This window comes from Notechis scutatus, chromosome 1 (genome assembly GCF_049901735.1).
Source record: "Notechis scutatus isolate UNSWTSFEM ecotype Mainland chromosome 1, rNotScu1.2, whole genome shotgun sequence".
Classification (NCBI taxonomy): Eukaryota; Metazoa; Chordata; class Lepidosauria; order Squamata; family Elapidae; genus Notechis; species Notechis scutatus.
This window is the reverse complement of record NC_142009.1, coordinates 191,231,841-191,249,611: the sequence shown is the minus strand read 5'-3', so window position 1 is coordinate 191,249,611 and position 17,771 is coordinate 191,231,841. Positions and strand designations below refer to the sequence as shown.

Here is a 17,771-nt window from a genome sequence, read left to right as displayed (position 1 = left end):
AAAATTGGGAAGATAAGAATTGGGACGTAACAAGGCAGTGGACCGTCTTTTGTTTGGTCAGAGTCCCTGGAAGTCGGGCAGCCAATAAATGTAAATCACTAACATTAATAACCTTTCCCGAAATAATTGAGAACCTTCCCTCCTGCATTAGAACTATACGACTTTAATTATTCCAAGCCAGCTGCAAATGGACTATGGGTGCCGTAGCCTTAATACATGTGGAAAGGAGCAGGTCAAGAAAACGCGTCCTGAGGGATCATCGTCGCTTTTGAGCCGAACTAGCGCCCTCTAGCCTCTCCCGCGGGTTTTCAAACGCGCTGAGGAAGTTTGTCCTTCGCCGGTGCCCGTCGGGAAGCTGGAGTCCGGAACGCAGAGGTACAGTTGATGGTTGTCATGGCGGCGGCTGCAACCGCGGATTCGCTGTGGGAGGACCGAGATGTTCGCTTTGACATCTCTTCGCAGTGAGTGAGGTGGCGCGAGCGCGTCCCCGCCCCTCTCGCCTCTCCCTCGCGGGTCGGAAGGGTCTGGCTTGACGGGAGTGGCGGTTCAACGGGCGGGGGCTTCTGAGCCCAGGAGCCCGTTCCCCGAGCAGCCTTTGCGGGATACTTGTTGTCTTCCTCCTCCCGCTGCCCCCATGGGGATGGCCGGTCCTCACAATGGACCTCGACCCTCCCCATCCACGGGGTTTCAAATCCCAATCTAAGGGACTTAATTCGTTCCTGTCAACCCTATGGCGTGGGGGCCACAGGTAGTCCTCCTGGATTTAAGAACTGTTCATTTAGTGACCAAAGCTACTAACAGCACTGAAAAAAAAAGGGACCGATGACCATTTTTCACACTTATGACCGTTGCAAGCATCCCCCTGGTCACGTGATTTACATTTGGCTGCTTGACAACTGACTCACATTTATGATGGTTGCAGTGTCCCCGCAGTGTCCCCTTTTGCGACCTTCTGATCAGCAAAGTCAATGGGGAAGACAGATTCACTTAACATCTGTGTTACTAATTTAACAACTGCAGTGATTCACTTAACAAATGTGGCAAAAATAAGTCGTAACGACGGGGGCAAACTTAACAAACATATCACTTAACAACATAAATTTCGGGTTCAATTGTGGTCATAAGTTGAGGACTACCTGTATTTGTATTTACGACCGCAATTGAGCCCAAAATTTCCATTGCTAAGTGCAACATTTGTTAAGTGAATTTTGCCCCATGTTACGATCTTTCTTGCCGCAGTTACGTGAATCACTGCAGTTGTTACGTTAGTCATTGTTACATTAGTTGTTATGTTACGGTTGTTAAGTGAATTGGGCTTTCCCGATTCGGGAATTGTGTCGGAAGGTCACAAAAAGGGATCATATGATCCAGGACCCTGCAACTGTCATAAATAAGAGCCAGTTGCAAAGTATTTGAATTTTGATCACATGATCATGGGGTGTGTGTGTTGTAACGGTCGTAAGTATGAAAAAGTCATAAGTCACTTTTTTCCTGTGCTGTTATAACTTTGAATCCACTGAACAAATTGTTATAAATCAAGGAATATTTGTAGGTTGCCATTACCAAGGACCCAAGGTTACTCATGCCCAGTGCAAGACTAGAACATATCATCTCCCATATTCTAGCCCAGGGTCGCCAACCTTTTGGACTTCAGGAACCACCAAACTCAAAATTTTAAATCCCGCGGACCACTAATATGAATTTTGACTGAAGGTGGCTTGCTGACGTTGGTGGGAAAGTTGGTCCCATATTCCAGAGCTGCAGTAGTCACATGACTGGCCCTTTGGTCATCCTAGAGCAGCTCATCCATGGCAGGCCAGTGCACAGACCAGTCTTGTGACTACTGCAGTTCTGGAATATGGGACCAACTTTCCCACCAACATCAGCAAGCCACCCCGGAGCAGAATTCCCTCCCCCACCGTTGGTCTTACCTTCCAGTTCCAGCTTGCGTGGCTCTACTCTACTTTGATTGAATCAAAATTAAAAAAATTAATAACATAATTCAAAAGCTGTCTTCTGTTTTGAGCTTAAACAAAGGAAGGAAATCAATAGTTTTACACCTGGAAAAGAGGGTAATATATTTTGTTTGACAATATGAATATTTGATATGCCTGTTGATATAAAATTAATTGAACCTTCAGAGGAATTAGCCATAAATGTAATCGTTCAAGAGAAAACCTCTTGAATTGAATCATTCAGAAGCAAAATATATTAGAAGTGATATTATCACTGGATTCCCATCCAGGGGGATCTGCTTCACAGTACTTGAAATGTGATTCTGAACAGATTGTTTATAACACGGGAGATGAGACTGGGATTGAGGGCCACTGGGAGGCTTGATAGTTATAATTAAGAATTACTGTAGTGCTGTCATTTACTTTCTTATCCCAATTTATTTTTTCCTTTTAGATCTTAAGTGTGAAGACGGGATAGCTATTTATTCTTTTGAGAAGTTCTGGAAGTTTTTTTGTTTTTGTTTTTGCTAAAGAGGGAATGGTGATGGCAGCCTGGTATAGGACAAGCCCTTTCACAGAAATTGTAGGGGGGAGGGTTGTACATAATTGTTACTGTATCTGTCAGAATGCTATTCATATTCAATTAATTATGACTTGTCTCTGTAATTAAAAACAAGACAACTATTTATAGCAATATCTAAGAATATAATATTGTTTTAGACAAATGAAAATGAGACCAGGGGAAGTCCTCATTGATTGTTTAGAGCCTATTGAAGATACCAAAGGAAACAATGGAGAGAAAGGTAACATAGAGTTTTTAAAAGTTGATTAAGTTTGTTCCACAGACATTTCAAGGGAAAAAAAGTTTTTCTGGTTGGTTGATTTTGAACATATGCAATACAAAATCATGCATTCAGAATAGAATGAGAGAGAATAAGACAGCTTATTTTTCTGCTTTTTCAGATATTTCATCTCGTAAAACTCTTTTGTGTGTGTGTTTGCATTAATGATAATCTCTTTTAATTAACAAATATACTTCTGCCAAATTAAGGTATCCCCCATGGACGTAGATGAATTTTATTTTGCTTGTGAATTTTGTGATTCACAATGATGTGAATTTATTAAAGGGAATATCATTGTACAACACTGATTTGATTGTCACAATTGCCTTTATTTGTTAAAGTATTTATATTCCATTTTCCCCCCACGCTATCTGGTACATCTGGTTCTTGAAACCTTTCACCTTACCCTTTAATGTTTTGCTTCCTTGGTTTATTTTCCTCATAAATGTTTATATAAAATTGTTTGCTTCTAGGGATGGCATTGGTGGTGTTGGTATTTATTTAACTTGTTCTGTGACTGTATTATGTTCTTTTAAATTCTATATATCGAGAGCAAACTCATTCCCTCAGTGTGGATATTTATTTAGTCAGTATTGCATTATCTACACTCAAAATATTTGTAAGTACAGGAGACCCTTACTCTAACAGGACTGAAGGATGCTGGAGGACAGATTGGCCAAGGTTTTGAAAATTCAATGTTATCTCCAGTCTGGGGCAGCGTGCTTTCAAAAAGCAGTTACAGCACAGAGACCAAAGAGGGAGGCTATGTCCCATTTTCTATTTGCAAGTATCCCAGAGCATCTGGCTGGTCATTGTGAGAAAGAAAATGCTTGCCTAAGACGGGCTTGACCTGATCTAGCAGGCTTGTGCATGCCACAGCTGCTGTCTATTATTAAACTGGGAACATGCTGGTGAATCCTTCCTGTAAGAGGCATAGTTAGTTTTCTAGCAGCCATCTCATAGGGGCCTATTATAATTACTTCCAGTTGGAATAAATTAAAAAAGAAAAACAGCAGCTAAGTTTATTAACAGGATTTCTCTCTGGATTGTTTGTCAAAAGTCTGTTTTATATTATATTTGATTACATGTCCAGCTTGTCCATGTGCACTTCCCCCCCCCCCCACTTTCTCATATGTAAAAACAAAGTTATCAGATGTAGAAATTCCAATGATTTTTTTTTTAATTTCTAGGCAGACTCTTAGTAACCAACTTAAGAATTATTTGGCATTCTGTTGTATTGCCTAGAGTCAACCTCTGTAAGTATTTTTTTTTCCTTTTTAATGCATATTTTGTCTATCCACACACACACAGTTGTTAATACTGTACAGTTTTTAAAAAGTCAGTCAAAAAGTCTCTCTGATGTATTTATCAAACCTGTCAAATTATCATCATAATCTCCAAGGATTCCTGATGATTTATAACATTACTACTGTAACATATAACAATAGTATTAGCTGTTATTATGTAATGGAAGGTGCACCTGGAGAAGCAGTGGGGAAGAGTTTTGGCAACACAGAACTTCCCCAGAGAGAGGCCCAGATTAAGATACTGTGCAGTTCCAAGTTGGAGGAATGAAAAGGTTCAGGGTAGCCATAGTTTAGAATCGCTCAGTATATACCTAGTTAAGTTAGAAGATTTCATCTTTAGTTTGGTAAAATTCTGTCCTTTAGGTATAAGCAAATAAAATATGGAATTCTATTGGATTTCATCTCTGGGTTTTGGACTGACATACTAGCTGTTATTAAAATAATCTGACCCTTTTCAGATTCTCATCAGACTGAAAAAAAGATACTGCTATTACATTAATTTTAATAAGGAGATTCTTTAAAATAGTAGCATCTTGGGCAGGAGGGGGAGTGGTGATGGCTATGTGGAAGGCTCAAAAAAATGTATTATGTATTTTAAAGAGTACCATACCCCTAATAGAAATACTAATACAGCAGTAACAGGTGGCAAGTAGTGAACTAGTTTCTTTTTCTGCTATTTTTGGTGGTAAAGGAGTGGTAAGATGAGGTCTGCATGAAGTATTATAAAAGAAGTGAATTGGAAAGAGATTTTGAGGTCTGTTCTGTAGATAACAATGGTAGAATCAAAATGTTATTCAGCATACTCTGGAATTAAATTCACATTCCTTAGACTGTCTTAAATTTTGTTGCTTAAGAAGGATGAAGCAATAGTAGATGATTTCAAAGCACTCTGGATATTATATATTAATCTGGAATTGCTAAAAATGAAAAATTGCTTTGCTTCATTTTGAATTCCTACTTATCTTCTGGTGCTATATATTTGCTATGCATATATTATATAGTATTACATTATACAAACAGTCTGTTATTAAATCATTATTCTAATGCTATATCTTTAACAATATTGTGTTTGTTTTCCCTAATTATTTAGCTGTTGGCTACAATTGCTTTGTGAATACAACAACAAGAACAGCTAATTCGGTAAGATTACAAAATTAGTTTTGAATCAGCTAGAATATTTTTCAAAATAGATATGTTATTTAAAAAAATGTAACTTGCTAATCATTATTTGCTTTACAGGTGCTCCTTAAATTTCAAACACAAGAACATTAGTGATAGTCAAGTTTTATATATGCATTATGGCATTGACTTTAATGAATTCACTTGAGTTGCATTAAGTTCTTCATTTAAACAACAGATATTTATACAATTGGACACAGAAGAAAAATGTAGGCAGTGATATCAGAAAGGAAATTAATAACAAAAATATAGATTTTGCTAAAGATATGAAAGATTTGGCATATAAACAAAATAGTATGTGATTATGGTCATGCCTTCTGATTTGTGTCAGCTAGCATTCACAAATTGATGTGTATGTTCCAAACACAGAATAAGCATCTTCTGCAGTTCAAGTAGAAGCAGATAGATTATCTATTTCCCAAATCGAAATAGTATAGTTCACCTTTTGTGAAAGGGTATTATATTTTATCCCTTTCAGTTCTTCAACGTTGGCAGTTTAAGGAAGGGAATACAAGTAGTCCTTGGTTTATGGCAGTCATTCAACAGCTGTTCAAAGTTACAATGACACTGAACGTAGGGGACTTACAACCGGTCCTCAAAGTTCCATCCCTAGCAGCATCCTTGCATCACATGTTAATAATTCATGTGCTTGGCAACCAGTTTGCCATTATGGCATCCCACAGTCATATTTGTGACCTACCCTGCCAGCTTCCCACAAAGCAAAATAAATGGAGAAGTTGGCAGGAGGTCGCAAGTCACTCCTGCTTTTACTGCTTTTTCACACACCCCCACACTCTATAGCATCTGCCCATAGAAACTTAGCACCTTCCTGCAGTACCTGCCTACACATGCTCCATAATGCCTGCCCACAACATACACATACACATAGGTCTCGCTCCTCAGCCTGCTTGCCTGAGACTCCCACCTCTCATGTCATGAACATGTAAAGTCCTCATATAGTCCTAGAGTTATGACAGCAATTGGGATTTCTGGGATTGCTTTTGCTATAGAATTTGGTCACATAATACTGTGCTTTATGAGTGCATCACTTGCCAACAGAAATTCCAGCCCCAGTTGTCATCATAACCCGAAGACTATCTGATGACCCTCCAAATGCTAATCTCCTAGCCCAGATTTCATTCTCTTTCCAAGGTTCTTTAACATGTTAAGTCAATAATAACTAGAAGTTTTTAAAAGACAGGAAAATAAATATTGAAAAGTAAAAATATGTAATGGCAAAGTAAGAATATTAATCAGATATACTTATGTGATATCTTGTAATATCATCAAGATAGTTATAGATCTATCATCTCACATTAAAATAAATGTTCTTTTAATTCTACATTATTCCACATCATTTAATACAATAGCATCTTTGTTAATATAGTTTGGTCTTCAGATTTGACCCATAAGAGAAAAGAGAGAGAGGTGGGGAGAAAGAACAATGATATATATTAATTAGTGCAGATATAAATAATTGGAATTTTAACGTAGGTCAGCTTTATTTAATGAGTTCATAATTAAAATTCACATCACATGTTTTATTAAATGTGTAATTTAACAAAACAACCTTTTATGTGCTCTACATTTACTGAACCTGGGTTTTATAATATATGAGTTGTTACCTACTCAAGGCATTTGTGACATGGCAAACTAGAAATATAGGACACATTTGTATCTCTCAAAAACTGAAGTTTCATTAAATGCAACTCTCCATAATATTTTTCTGAAATGTTAAATGAGTATAATGTTCATTTCTTTTAAAAACTGCAATAAAATATTAAATCTGATATTTTCTCTTATAGAAATTAAGAGGACAGACTGAAGCACTTTATATCTTAACCAAATGCAATAACACACGTTTTGAATTCATATTTACCAATGTGATTCCTGGGAGCCCCAGACTTTTTGCTTCTGTTATTTCTGTTCACAGGTATTTAAGTTTTTTTTTAAGTTTTATGTAGAAACACAAAAGATTCACTAAAACAGCCTGAACAAATTATATGTATAGTTACATATAATATAGTAGGTTTCAGAAATTGTGCTGTGTTGCTTTGAAATATACAATTTGGTATTTACAAATGCAGATCTCTGCCCTGTGTTTCAAAACCCTTACCACCCCTTTTCCACAACCTCCACATTTTGTACATTTTAAAAGTCCATGACAGGTACTGATATTTTATTTTAGGCCTTTTTAATTGAATCATGCAGAGAGAGAGATACTTCTGGATATATTAAATGCTACTAATAACTATCAAAAAATTTAGGTCCAACTGTGATAAAAACAAAAAGCTATTGTTTCCAAGAAACGAATTGATATCATTGTTTCATTCTACTTTTATTTGTGTCCTTTTGTTCTAATTTAAATAATAGCAAATTAATCTGAATCCCAGCTAAGCTATTATTGTTGTTGTTGTTATTGTTAATTAAATTTGTTTGCTGCCCACCTCACTGCAAGGCGAGTTCCTGAGTTATGCGACTTAAAAGGATTATTTTACTGGGGAATAGTAATATTGTTTTCAAATTCCTACAGTATCATGTAATTTGTAGAAAAAATGCTTCAGTATGTTCCCAACTTCTGAATGAAATGTTCATGTTTTCAAGCAATTTTCCCAAAAGAAGGGGTGTTCAGTTATGCATCTTTATCATTTTACTTTTGGTACAGTAAGTCTTCTTGCACTTCAGCTTTTCAAATTACAAATATTTTCATAATATATTACATATAATATATATTAAATAATATATAATATTTTATGTTCAACTGTCAACTCAAAAAGGCCTGAAGGCCAAGAAAAGGTTGAAATAAATGTTCCTGGATGGATGTTGCTGGTGATATCCCTTAAGTGGGCTAAGTCTTTGAAAGAGGTGGCACAACCCAAATAGTGTTTTCAGGTAGAAAATTTACATGCCTCAACCTCTTAGAAATGCTTTTTCCAGAGCACGGTTTGAATAATTTAATTCCATGGCAAAATATGGGAGATTTCATGGCGCTCCATTTGCAGAAAGACTGTGCATGTGATTTCAGTGCTGAAGACATCATATATATCTTATTTCAGCGGTTTTCAACCTGTGATCCGCGGACCCTTGAGGGTCCGCAATGTCTTCACAGGGGGGCCCATGAAGGCTTGAAGAAATGTCATGATTTAAATTTGAGTTAAGTCTTGGGGGGGTCCGTGGTCACAAAAGGTATTTAAAGGGGGTTTGTGGTGAAAAGGTTGAGAATTGCTGCCTTTTTTTATTGTAAAGAATACTTCGTAGCAAGGGCTGATTACTTATGTTTTTTCTTAAAAAACTAAAAAATACTTGGATATTAAGAATAAGCTTATATTTTATGCATTGAGTGAACATGTGTATTTCTATGAGTCTGCATCTTTTACCTCAAAAAATATCCCGAACAGGATGGGTCATTTACAGAAGATTGAGGTTGACTGCAAAGATGCTGATATATAACGAAAATGTCTTACATTTTCTGTATATGTTTTTAATTGCTGCTTAATATGGTCAGTTTACTCATTGGTAAACTAATTAAACTGAATTGTACACAAAATGGACTGTTTCGTTGATACATTTCAATAAAATGAGATTAAAAATGAAAATGTTAAAACTATGTGTTCCACTGTTTGCAGAGCTTACGAAACATCGAAAATGTACCGTGAGCTGAAGTTGAGATCCGCATTAATTCAGAACAAGCAATTGAGATTGTTACCAAAAGAACAAGTGTACAACAAAATAAACGGTGTTTGGAACTTATCTAGTGACCAGGTATGATGTGGCATAAAAAAACAATATTAAGAAAGTGGTTTCTTGAAAAGTGTCTAATTTGCCAAAAGGATTGTATAATGATCCACAGACTATTTGATTATGTAATGTAGGAATAGTAGGCTGTTTTAGCATTAATACTTTAGATCAATTCAAATCTTTATTACAGTCATAGACCAGCATAATTATTACTTCATTTTCCCATAAAGACTCTCCAAAACATTTAACACTTATGGCAGTACAAGAAGTAATAATTGTAGTAAGGAAAGAGAACACAATAGATAATTTAGGGACAAAGAACAGGAGTACAATAGTATAACAAAGCATTACATCTGTAAATGAGAAACGCTATGTAAAACAGTTTCAAGACAAATAACTTAGATGAAATCAGAAATAAAGTAAGTTAATATTGTCAAAGCAGACAGTTGAGAGGGAGCTAGCCAGCTTCCTATAGATACAGTTGTGTATCCACAAACTGTGATGAACAGTGCATTAAAAAGAAGTATGCTTGTGTATGTGCCAAAGTTGCAAGCAGAGCAGGGTTGTTTTTTTTTACTCTTTTAACATGCAAGAGAACTTTTGTACATACTCTCCATGCCATTTATTGTTAGTTAAAGAGGAAGGTAACCTGTCTGTATTTTCTCTACTTTATGATGTTTTAATTGAATGTAGTTGACACATCAGGTTTATGTCAACAAGCATGGCTTGTTATGTCAGATGGAAATGTCACTACCCTGTAGCTGGAAAACCCCAAATTGTATATCTTTACAGCTATAAATCTAGCTCAGTATTTCTTCAAACAATCTGTTTTTATGTGGCATCTCTCTTTGAACCACTACAATAATTACTGCAATAATTATTATAGTTAGACTAATTATGTATACATTTCATGTATTTCATGTATTCACAACTATGTATACATTTATACTTATTATCTTGTAAACAATTGGCAAATCAAATAAATAAATAAATAAAAATAAAATAAAATAATTAGAAAGGAATCAGCATAATTATCATAGGAAAGCATTGTTACAATCCTTTGAAATTTCAAAGGATCTTTAAGAAAGGATCTAAGCAGCGAAGAGAAAGAGAGAAAAAAAAGGTGTGAATTGCTTTTGATAGCATTGGGGCTTCGAAACCGCAAAAGGTAGAAGCTGGAGAAGGAATTATATAATCAGCTTGGATAAGTATACTTTGATTTTATATTGGCACTAATAAAGCTGAACTATAGACTGTTAAAGAGGAAATTTAATATCAACTGGATTTGATCTTTTTCTTGTTGGAAAATTGTGGTTTAAAAAGTTCTGAATAATAGAGAAGAAAAAAGAAAAGAGGGGGTGAAGACTTAGCACAATAAAGTGTGCCATCTCAGTTAAACTCAACTTGTTTTTCTTTTAAAAAACTCTTGTTTCTTGAAATTGCATGGAAATTGATACAATAAAGCAAGAACTTTGAAAAATGAAACATTGTAACAAAGAAAGAATTAGGAAGATTCTGCCTTTGGATTAGTTGCTGATTCTGACATGAATTTGGCACTGGATTAGCGGAGACTTAAAAACTTGAGAGGAAGAAAAGTTGACTGTTGGAAATAAACTTTAAAGATACTATTTGGATTAAATTGTGAATCAGAAAGTTGTAAAATGGCGATTTCTCTTCTGGCATTAAAAATGGAACTCAGAAAAATGAAAGAAACACTACAAGAACGAGGTGAATTGCTGGATTTTGCTTTAAAATTTATTGAAAATGCGGCAGCAGAATATGAACAACAAAGACAAAAGGCAAAAGAGGAGGTGGAGCAAATCATAGAAGATTTTAGTGATCATCGAGAACCAAGAACTCTTGGAAGAAAGAAGAAAAGAGTTAGAAATAAATACACGAGATTTAAGAAATTAAACAGAAAGGGGAATATCCGAAAAATTAAAAAAGGGAAAAAGAGTCAGCAGAATTCAAAGGGCAAAAGGAAGCTATAAATAGAGAGAGGGATAAAAACTGGAGTGAAAGAACAAAGAGAAAAGACAGGGGGAAAGAAGTGAAAAGAAACAGGATTTGGAAACAAAGAAATATGGGAATTGTAAAAAAATGGGGAAATCCTTAATTGGACACAGAGATAATGGGTGATTATTATATAGAAAGGGGATTCTGCAAGGTATTGAGGGGTAATATAAATAAATTTATAGTTACGAAATAGGGACATATAGACTGACAAGATGGAAAAACAGAATTGTTATTTTTTGGATAATGGAATCTAATGCTGTTCCTCTTTATGTAGAGAGATAATTGTAACAAATAATGGAATAATTATATTAGATACATTGAAATATTTTTAAGATTGGAATGTTGGCTTTTTTGGTTTAAATATGAAAGAAATAATTAATGGAATATGTGTATTAAATATATGGAAAAAAATGAAATGATATAGGAGGAGAGCTGAAATGGAATTAACTTTAGGGCTTAGGATTGTTTTACTGTTTGAATGAGTAGTTTGAATATGTCCTTTTTTTGGAGGGGGGAAATTTAATTAAATTTAAAAGGAGAAAAATCATGCAGAATCTGATTTATATATGCTATGTAGTTTTAAAGGGATTATTAAGTTTAATGTTTTAGGTAATAATGTTAAATGTTTCAACGAAATGTAAAAGGGGTGAAAATAAATGAATTTATAACTTAGAGGTGGCGCACTTATATTGAGATTTCAGGGGGGAAACCAATTTATAGAAGAAGTGTCTTTTTTTAATTAGAATTTAAGATGAAATATACAAATGTGACAGTTAAAAGTACTAAAGTATAATGATTATGAAGTTATCATAAGTGAATTAAATAATGAGATAAATATTTGGAATAATACAGTAAAATAGAAAATGTATAAAAGCACTGTTAAGATAAGGAATTGGATATAAAAATTGAATATGTAACCATGGTCATATTTGTATGTATATGTGAAACCTGTAATCATGCTGTTCACTAAAAAGAGACGTTAAAATATGGCAAACTGAATAAAACTTTTTTTAAAAAAAACATTTACTAAAAAATGTTGTTTTATTTTCTGCAGATAGTTAGACTGTATTTCCTGAGGCAGGAACGACTAAAACTATGATCTTTCAACTTTGACTTCTGTTAAACTTGTGTTATATAATAATGAAATACTATAGCTCCTTAAAAAGTAGGATCAGAAATACTTATTTATTTATAAATTTATTAAGCTGTGATGCCTACCATATCTCCAAAGGCAACTCTAGGTGGCTTACAGTAATTTAATAAAATGTACTACATAAAAAAACCTTAATAAATAAAGATCTTAAATTTAAAAATTAAAATAAAACCAAGCAAGATGGAGAGGGAGGGAACAAAATGCCTACAGGAAATAGGTGGGGTGTTCTCTACTCCATTAACCACCTCTAACGTGCCCCTTCTCCACTGTTAGAGCCCCAGGCTAGTTGGCATAGGCATGTCTTCAAGATCTTTTGGAAGGCCAGAATGATGGGAGCAGATCTGACCTTAAGGGACAAGATGTACCTGAGGGTGGGAGCCACCGCTGAAAAGGACTCTGGACTCTGCTAGGCAAAATTCCTTGGCTAATGGGGTCCGTAGCATGCTGCTTCTGCCGGCACAAGTGGGGTGAGCTAATCTCATCAAGGTGAACCAGTTTCTCAGATAGTCTGACCCATACCATGACGGGCTTTAAAGGTGATAACAACACACTGAATTGGACTCGGAAGCAAACTGGCAGCCAGTGCAGCTCACGGAATAGCAATGAAGGGCCACCCTAGGGGCTCCAAAAACGGTCCATGCAGCTGTTTTCTGGCAATTGTTGCTCAGTTGTTTCTAACTCTGTGATTCAAATGAAATCTTTATTACAATCATGGACCGGCACAGCTTATTCAGTTGGATCCCAGGAATTATTTAAAAAAAAAAACACAACTCACAAAAAAAAAACACATTTTCTCACATACAGTTGTTTTAACATCTAAGAACTTAGCCAAACATAGGAAGAAAATCAACATTACTGAGCAAAAGAACTCTTTTTGAATACTGTCACTTTGATGTCAATAGTTGCCTCTGGAACAACCTAAATTTAACTTGCATGCCATTGTATTTGAATAGCATATTATTTTGAGAACTTGGCAGGAACACCAGAGAGTTTCCTCCTTTGTACCATGGTTTCTTTCTATTACAGGTGATTCCCAATGAGTTTTTTTTTTTTTTTAATTTAAACAAGCCCTTAGACATCAGTTTTACTTTAGGAAATGTGCTGCTCTATTTAGACTTTACACAAATATGTAGACATATGAAGGATTCAAGGAGCCTGATTTATTTTGCTTTCTCTCCTTTTCTAGGGAAACCTGGGTACATTTTTTATTACAAATGTAAGAGTAGTTTGGCACGCTAATATGAACGATAGCTTTAACGTTAGTATACCGTATCTACAAATTGTAAGTAGCTACAATTATCTCTCTTATTAGTAATTTATATGATATTATTTTAATTATGCAAAATGTATATTTGGCTCTTGCAGATTGAAATCAGTAAACTTTCAGCTCCCCTACCAGATCACCCATATGTGCTCAAAAGAGGGTGTATGGCTTTTTAAGGTTTATATTGTGAAGCTATCGCTTTATTAATATGTTACTCCGTTTTCAAATGGCTGTAATTATTAGGATTGTGTCATTTGAAAAGGAAATGTCTAAGCTTCCTTCCCTAACTGCAATCTCATAGAAGAGGAGGACTCATTTCTCAGACTAATTATCTTTTTGTTGAGATCAGTGGATAAGTAGTAGAGACGTCATATACATCATTGCCAGTGAGTAATCTCCCACAACTTTTTCTCATTAATTAAAAACCCTGCAAATTGCATGACACCCGTGTCTAATTAGTACTAAAGATCTCTTTATCACCTTTATAAGGCAAGTTAGCAGTATTTTCACTCTAGTGAAACAGTGGGAAAAGGATTAAGCAATAGTGCATATTAGAGGTGGTATGATGAGTGGCATTAGGCATGTGTAAGCTAGGAACTTTGCTTTGGATGTCATGATCTAAATTAGGAAATTGTATCACTCTTTTAATATGCCAAACATTATTTGGTTTCCAAGGTAATTATTGTTATGCCAGCTAAAAGTGTTGTGGAAGTAACCATACAAATATTAAATTCTGATTGAAATTCAGAAAAGTTAACTTTTTCATTTCCTTTTTGGTTGTGTCCTTTCAAATATTTTGCATAATAACAAAAATCTTAATTGCAAGAGATTGTATTGATATTTTCAGTTACTTTTGTTAAGAATTTATTTTAAAAATGTTTTAACGCATATATTTTTATAATCTTTGCATCCAGCGTTCTATAAAGATTAGAGATTCAAAATTTGGCTTGGCACTTGTCATTGAAAGTTCTCAGGCGGTAAGAAACTAATGGCATAATTTATTTATTTCCGTTCATATACCATTTGATTTACGATAAATATTTTTTACTTTCTGTTATTCAATTCTAGAGAAATTGTTGCTTTGATTCGCATAATGTAGTAGCCTGGTATTATACTTGGTAAATAAGCATAAATAATGAAAAGACATAATGACCATGATAAATTAGCAGCAGGTGACCAATCAGATCTCTGAATGAAACATGGCATACCAGCTTAGTCATGTACTATTTTTGAGCAGTGTGTTCCTATAAAAATTGTAAGTGCAGTCTTAAAATTATCTGCTTCTGAGAAGTTGGAGTAAGACTGTGAATCAATGGCTTTGGAAAGGCATATGTCACTGCTGATTACTTTTCTCATGCTGCTGCTGAGATTAGTATTTAAAAATAGTTTCCAGCCTTGAATTGTCCAGTTGCTTTGGTAACAGTATCTTAAAAATTGTATTCATTCACAAAAAAAACGGTACATGAAAATGAGCACATGAAAAGCCAACTAAAAATGCATTGTATAATATGTATGCATGTATATACATACATACACAAACATGCACACACACATTATGTACACACACATACATATATGTAATATATCTCCTATGTGATAGATAGTGTCTGTCTGCATGTCTGCTTAAGAAGTTGCTCCCACTGCAGCTTCTAGTTTTCTTGACTGTTCAATTTATTTGAATATATTACATATTTAAACATGATTTAAATTCTCTGCCATTGACTTCTCATATGATAACAAACCATTTTAGAGTTTGTAAAATATACTTGATGGACTAATTGGATAATTATGCTCAAGTATAATTTATAATTATAATTTATAAGTATAATTTATAATATATAATTATGCTCAAGCATAATTATTGTGCTAATTAAATAAAATATATTTAATATATTACTCTTTTACAGACTGGAGGATATGTGCTTGGATTTAAGATTGACCCAGTTGAAAAACTGGAGGAAATTGCAAAAGAAATAAATTCATTGCATAAAGTGTTTTCAGTCAGTCCTATATTTGGAGTCGACTATGAAATGGAAGAAAAGGTACACTTTTTGGAATTTTAACCAATCCTTGCTTTTGTTTAATGGTATTAAATGTAGGTTGTGCTTTCAAATTGTTTTCTTTATCAATGTTCAGCCTCAACAGCTAGAAGATTTGACAGTAGAACAAATAGAGGAAGATGTAGAAATAGAGGCAAATGAGCCAACAGATGCCTTTGTGGTAAGTGTCTCTTAAAACTAATCACTTTTATATTGTTTCCCTGTATACCTAGGTGTACTAAACTAGTCAGTAAATTATAATGAACTTAAAGCCCGGGTCAAAATGTTAATAAACTAAGATATATGTTTTTGATGTAATATTACACTAACAATTGTCATTTTATGCTATTAAGTAACTCAAGAAGTTATCGGTTAAAGATAGTAAAGGTAGTTGTCCTTAATTTATTTGCTTGTTTATAACTATTATGTACTGCCTACTCAAGCAACGGTTTATATTCTAACAGTGAGCAATAATATTACCCTAAACAAGAAATCCCAGCTTTTTCTTTAATACTAGGAATAAATCAGTTGTTTAGTTGCATGTGATATATCAAATCAAAGCTAATTGTTTATTTGCTGTAAGTTCTATATTTAGAATATTTATATCAGATTATACATATTAATAGGAATGTCTTGAAAAACAGGATTTTAAATTGAAAATATATTTATTTTATTTAATACTAAGTAAATTATATAAGAGATGATATTTTGATATCTTTGAGATAATAGAAGTTTTTCAATGAATTAATTTACAACCTGAATTTCAGTTAAAAATAATGCTGAATGCCACAATAACTTATTTTTATTTTTCTATCATAGGCTTATTTTGCTGATGGAAACAAGGTATTTTTTAAGTTACAATAAAACTGAATTAGTTTTCTTGTTAACGCTATTAACCACAATTTATTTACCTTTTTTTTCTTGTTGTTGTCCTGCAAATAGCAACAAGACCGTGAGCCTGTTTTTTCCGAAGAGCTTGGACTTGCCATAGAGAAGCTAAAAGATGGATTCACATTGCAAGGACTCTGGGAAGTAATGGGTTGATACTCAACTTAAAAAGATGTAATAATTAACAAAATATATTTTGTCTCTAAAAGTCATGCTGCAGTCTTTTTAATCAATCAAGCTATAGCTACCTCTTTTATGTAGATTGCAAGAAAAAAAATAGTGTTCATGTACAGTTTTAACATAATTTCTTGTATACATAAGGTATTTAAGCTGTGCTTTGTATCTTTGTACAGTACTTCAACTGCTTGCATTTAATATTCATTATGTATTATTTAAATATCATTGTAAATAAAACTGATAGTTCATAGTGTAAACTGAGAAAAGATGTTCTAAATTTGAATGTTGTGGTTGCTTTGGTAGCTATGGTGTTTTTCCTCTATATATTTCAGGCGTGGCTCACAATCAGTCCTAAATGAAGAAGCAAAACAAAAACCCCAAGTATGAAGATAATTTTGCTGATCCTTTAGACTCAAAGGAAGTTTTTTTATATGTATGTATGTATGTATGTTTGTATGTATGTATGTATGTATGTATACACACACACACACACACACACACACACATCCCTTACTTATGGATTCAAATATGTATGTATGTATGTATGTATGTATGTATGTATGTATGTATGGTATTCAGCTTTGTTCGGGTATTTTCCCACGTCATAGTTGTGCTTTTAAAGTTGCAGCGACGCTTTGGCAGAATCTCATCTGCCATCATCAGGCTTCTGTATTGTGTTCGTCTGTGAGTCAGACTTTCACAGCTGTTTCTGTTTTAAATTTGGTGCTAGCCTACTGCTGTGCCAGAATGGTCTTTTCTTCATCCTGATTGGTTGGGAGTCTTGGTTTGTGTTTATTGGTCTTGGAGTTTGCTGTGTTCTGCTTGATTGGTGTTTCTAATATCTTCTGTCTGTTTTGTAGCTTTTTTTTGTCTTGATTGGCTGGCAACATTGTGTTTCCTGTATTGGAGGCTTTTAGTGCGGCTTGGCTCCGAGTAAACAGATGGCTATCATTTATTAGGAAGCTAGGTTTCATCTGGGTGCCTGGAACACACTTCCTCACTAGTCCAACACATGAAAGCCACAGGTCATAGCATCGACTTCAATGGCACCAAAACCCTAGCCACTATAGAAAACCCCAGCTACACAATTATCAGAGAAGCCATGGAGATTGAAAAAAGACCTGAAAGCATGAATAGAAGAGATGATTCCACCAGACTGTCAATTATTTGGAAGCCTGCACTGTCAAACAAAAAAAATCTCCACACCACAAGC

The 17,771-nt window shown here is 34.5% G+C and overlaps 1 protein-coding gene across 2 annotated transcripts; it reads left to right on the top strand.

The window, feature by feature from the left end:
* The first annotated feature begins 371 nt into the window (after positions 1–371).
* Positions 372–16,818, top strand: BBS5 (Bardet-Biedl syndrome 5). Of its 2 annotated transcripts, XM_026685054.2 has the most exons (12): positions 372–461; positions 2,676–2,758; positions 3,988–4,053; positions 5,195–5,244; positions 7,089–7,216; positions 8,910–9,045; positions 13,377–13,472; positions 14,369–14,431; positions 15,362–15,496; positions 15,591–15,674; positions 16,313–16,336; positions 16,436–16,818. In XM_026685054.2, the coding sequence occupies exons 1-12, from the start codon at positions 385–387 to the stop codon at positions 16,535–16,537; spliced, it is 1,044 nt and encodes a 347-aa protein (XP_026540839.1). In that variant the 5' UTR covers positions 372–384; the 3' UTR covers positions 16,538–16,818. The 2 variants fall into 2 exon arrangements, with proteins under 2 accessions (XP_026540839.1, XP_087805889.1); XM_087949763.1 differs by lacking the exon at positions 3,988–4,053.
* The last annotated feature ends 953 nt before the right edge of the window (positions 16,819–17,771 follow it).

What these genes read in the sequence shown, in the direction of transcription:
- BBS5 (XM_026685054.2), top strand. Translation starts at nt 385, where the DNA reads ATGGTTGTCATGGCGGCGGCTGCAACCGCGGATTCGCTGTGGGAGGAC. An exon ending in GGAACTTATCTAGTGACCAG is followed by an intron (nt 9,046 to 13,376) that starts GTATGATGTGGC and finishes CTCCTTTTCTAG; the next exon opens with GGAAACCTGGGTACATTTTT. An exon ending in ACTATGAAATGGAAGAAAAG is followed by an intron (nt 15,497 to 15,590) that starts GTACACTTTTTG and finishes ATCAATGTTCAG; the next exon opens with CCTCAACAGCTAGAAGATTT.